Genomic DNA, 3,613 nt, shown 5'->3' on the forward strand with positions numbered 1-3,613 from the left:
CAGCAGAACTATCAACTCTCAGCTTAGTTACGATGGAGGTAAAATCCTTTGGTGATGTGAGGGTCATTTTAATACAGCCTTATTACAATGAAACCCAATGTCTAAAAATTGTTCTTATTTTGGGCTTATACCACAGTAAGAGCCAAGATTTTAAACTCTACTAAATACAAAACAAACAAAAAGACTTTATATATTCTTGCTCATTTAAGAAAATACTATTAGTGATGTATTATTTTTAAGTATATAGCTAATATGTTTGTAGTTATTTAAAATTTATATTGAGAAAATAGTATTTTCAGTATTGCTGTAGATGAGCATCTACATAAGACTGTTAAATAGATTGTTATTTTATATCAAACAACTTTTATAATACTTATTTTTATTGTTATAATATTTTATAAATTTTAAGGAATATGACAAAAAAGATATTGTGGGTATTGAAGGGGGTCTATGGGAGGAGCGCGGTACAAAAGGGGAACAAGAATGTGATTCAATTATATTTAATTAAAATATGTTTTTAAACATTAACAAATTCAGATAAATTGAAATCATGTAACTTTTCTCATCATAATGCAATAAAAGTTTAAAAAAAAATAAATAAATGAAAAAATAAAAACCAAAAAAAAACCAGCCTTGTATTAATTTGGTTATTACTGGTTATTACTGGTCATGGTTATGCAGATCTATAATGAAGAGGAGCAGAAAACTGAGCAAGAAAAAATATGAAATGTACACAGTACATGTAACATATCAACAAACATTTTCAATAAACAAATGTGTTTCAAAAAAATAAACCTGCCATTGTTGGGAATGTACTGGTCCCTCAGGCACCAAGAAGGAAACACGTATTGCTTTCATAACCCATGGTCAGCTGTGCCCTAGCCTCAGCTGCTTCTGTCTCTGTAGGTGTCTTGTCTGGTCCTCTCCTTCCACTTCCACTTAGCACTGGTCATTCTCCTCTTACCCTGACTAGCACATTAGACACTTAACAGAATTGCTAGACAAAATACATTACACAGAAAGGGAGCTATTTAATAAAATTTGCTAAAACTATTGATTAAAATATTATTAGAAACTTTATAACACTAATACAAGTTTAACTAAGCTATATATCATTCTGTTCTAATTTGTTGAGTGAAGTCTGGCTCCACTGTCCAAACTAGTGTCTTGTCTTCTGGTTTCTTATCATTTTAGTCTCTTCTTCATACTCTTGATAGAATTATCTCAAGAATCCTTTGACATGACAGCAAGAGGAGGAGCTAACCTTTAGCCATCTCATATGCTTCCATTAATCCTTTCGAAAAATTAACCAACTGCAAAAATATCCCACACTTTGATTTCTTTATGTCATTTACTCAGAATGTTACTCTGAAATCCTGGCCTTCAAGGATTGGTCCAGTCTCACAGTGCTCATGAAGCCTCACCCTCACCTTCCCTGCTGCCACTCTCAGTCCTCTCTCCCTGTCACAGCACGCTGTGCCATGAAAGCTTGCTGCATCCTCTGTATGCACAGTCAAATGTCACTTGTGCTCCTGGGCTTCTTCTGAGTCACTTCCAAAGCAGTAATGGCACAGACAGATGTGCAGTAGCGGCACAGACAGATAGATGGCTTGGGGAGACTCATTTAAGAGCTTTTCTGTGTTAACTCACTCATCCAGCATCTCTATGACTGGGGTAGCCCTGCTCTGTACTGTCTCTGTGTCCTACCCCAGGTTCTATATTCAGTATGTATGGCTTACTTTTTACTGAATGGAGTCCCTTTTATCTAGGAGGGTATATTCATTTGGGCTTACTAAAATAAATCTTCCCATATAGTCAATACTATTTTAATTCATTAGTTAACAATCAATCTTGTTACAGAAAGAATTAAAGATGACTTGATATCCAATACATAAGCTCTATATAAAGGAATGATGATTTAATCCTTTATAGATGCATGCAGATGGATTGATTTACTATTGAAATTCTAATTTCAAATAAATTTTATTAAGAAGGTAAAGCTAGAAAAACAAACTAGAGTGGTTATTACAACTTTATGTTTTGTTAATGCTTTCTAGAAATTACTTTTAATAAAGTGAGAGATGAAGGTTTTACTATCATCAATGAAGTCTAGATATTTAAATAACAAACTATTTTGGAGTAAGTATAGATACCCTGAACTTAACGATTACATCACTTTAGACCTACAACTCCCCTGTTTTGAACAGAGTTGCTGGAAGCACCACATGGACAATATGTTTGCGGCCATGATAGTCTTGAGATCTACCTCATGCCTCCCTGAGCTGTCAAGAAGCTGAGATAGGCATGTGAACAATATCTCTGAGTCATATACTGAAGAATCTGTCCTGACGACCTGGCTTCTTGGTTGCTAAGTTCCTGACCCATTTCCAGATCCTGCCTGTGGTTTTCCATAAGGAAGGCATGTGTCAGTGATAGAATATGCTACTGTGCTCATGTTGATTAGTGAGACAAATCTGGCAGGCCACAAATGTCAAGTCCCTAGTTTACCTATGGATATTTTTTCAGCTTTATGTATTTGATTTACCTTTTTATCATTTGTGTATGTTTTATAACCACTTTTATGTGTTTTTAAAACTTACTGGAAAAGAGAGAGTATTATAAAACATGATAGACTACTATAAACCTTTTTCCCCTCTGCTTCCCCTAAGAGCAGAGTTTAGTAATAACAAGATACCCATGGGAATGAACTACTCACTTGGATGAGAGGTGAGGTGACAGGCTATGGATAGAGGGGTCATCTTGCTTTTTGCTTCTTTCCCATTGTCTTATTTTTAAAAAATAAATCTTTATTTACTTTTGAGATTATCATTATGACATTTCTTCCTTCCATTTCCTTCCTCCAAAACTTCTCACTCAATCCTCCCCAACTCCTTCAGATTCATTGCCTTTCTCCCAGTTGTTGTTACTACATGCAACATCGCCACAATGACCAAAGGGAGGAGGTAAGAGGAAGACATTGTGGCATTTTGGCTTTGGGCCTAGCATGGCATGTCTAGAATGACTTTTTTCTGCAAGATGGCATCAACAAGATTTGCCTGAGGCAGGATGAGTTCCACAGGTCTTTATTCTTAGGACACCTCTGACATCAGTAATTTCATTGCATGTGATAAATAATAAGCAATATTATTTACATAGGAAATATTATTTATATTATGTATAAATATTAATATAATATGTAATATTCTGTACCTACCCATAAGGAAGTAGAACCTCAGGTTGCCGTAACCAGTTGTATCCATGTAGGGGGTGCATAGCTTTCTCTCACCATCTTGGAGGAACACCAGTGATAGTCCTGATTCTATGGTTCCACATTCTGAACCAACTACTGCTCCCAAGATGTCCCATCTAAAGAAAAAAGGGAAGAATCTAAGAGTTAGAATACCAAATCCTACCTTGTATACAGTAATGTTTTATTTAGTGATGGATAATTCTGAAGTAAACATGTGATACCACAGACTTCGGGCAATGAATAAACCTTAAGCACACTGTTCAGTCACACTTCTACTGCTATCAGCTTTAGGAAACAGAATAGTTGCTTCTGTCTCTTCTGTGTCGAGAGTCACACTCAGGGACAAGAAAGTATTCTTTTTTA

The 3,613-nt window shown here is 35.5% G+C and overlaps 1 protein-coding gene and 1 long non-coding RNA gene across 3 annotated transcripts in view; one reads left to right on the plus strand and one right to left on the minus strand.

Annotated features, from left to right (window-relative positions):
* Reln (reelin) overlaps nucleotides 1-3,613 on the minus strand; it is a 457,134-nt gene that overhangs the window by 175,326 nt on the left and 278,195 nt on the right. For both annotated transcript variants that reach the window (XM_031380095.1, XM_031380094.1), the window contains exon 12: nucleotides 3,215-3,366. In XM_031380095.1, the coding sequence (XP_031235955.1) occupies nucleotides 3,215-3,366 (152 nt within the window). The remainder of the gene's footprint in view (nucleotides 1-3,214; nucleotides 3,367-3,613) is intronic.
* Nucleotides 1-3,613, plus strand: part of LOC116097522 — a 34,304-nt gene that overhangs the window by 4,407 nt on the left and 26,284 nt on the right. The gene's annotated exons all lie outside the window — the stretch shown is intronic.

This window comes from Mastomys coucha, unplaced genomic scaffold (assembly GCF_008632895.1).
Source record: "Mastomys coucha isolate ucsf_1 unplaced genomic scaffold, UCSF_Mcou_1 pScaffold19, whole genome shotgun sequence".
NCBI lineage: Eukaryota > Metazoa > Chordata > Mammalia > Rodentia > Muridae > Mastomys > Mastomys coucha.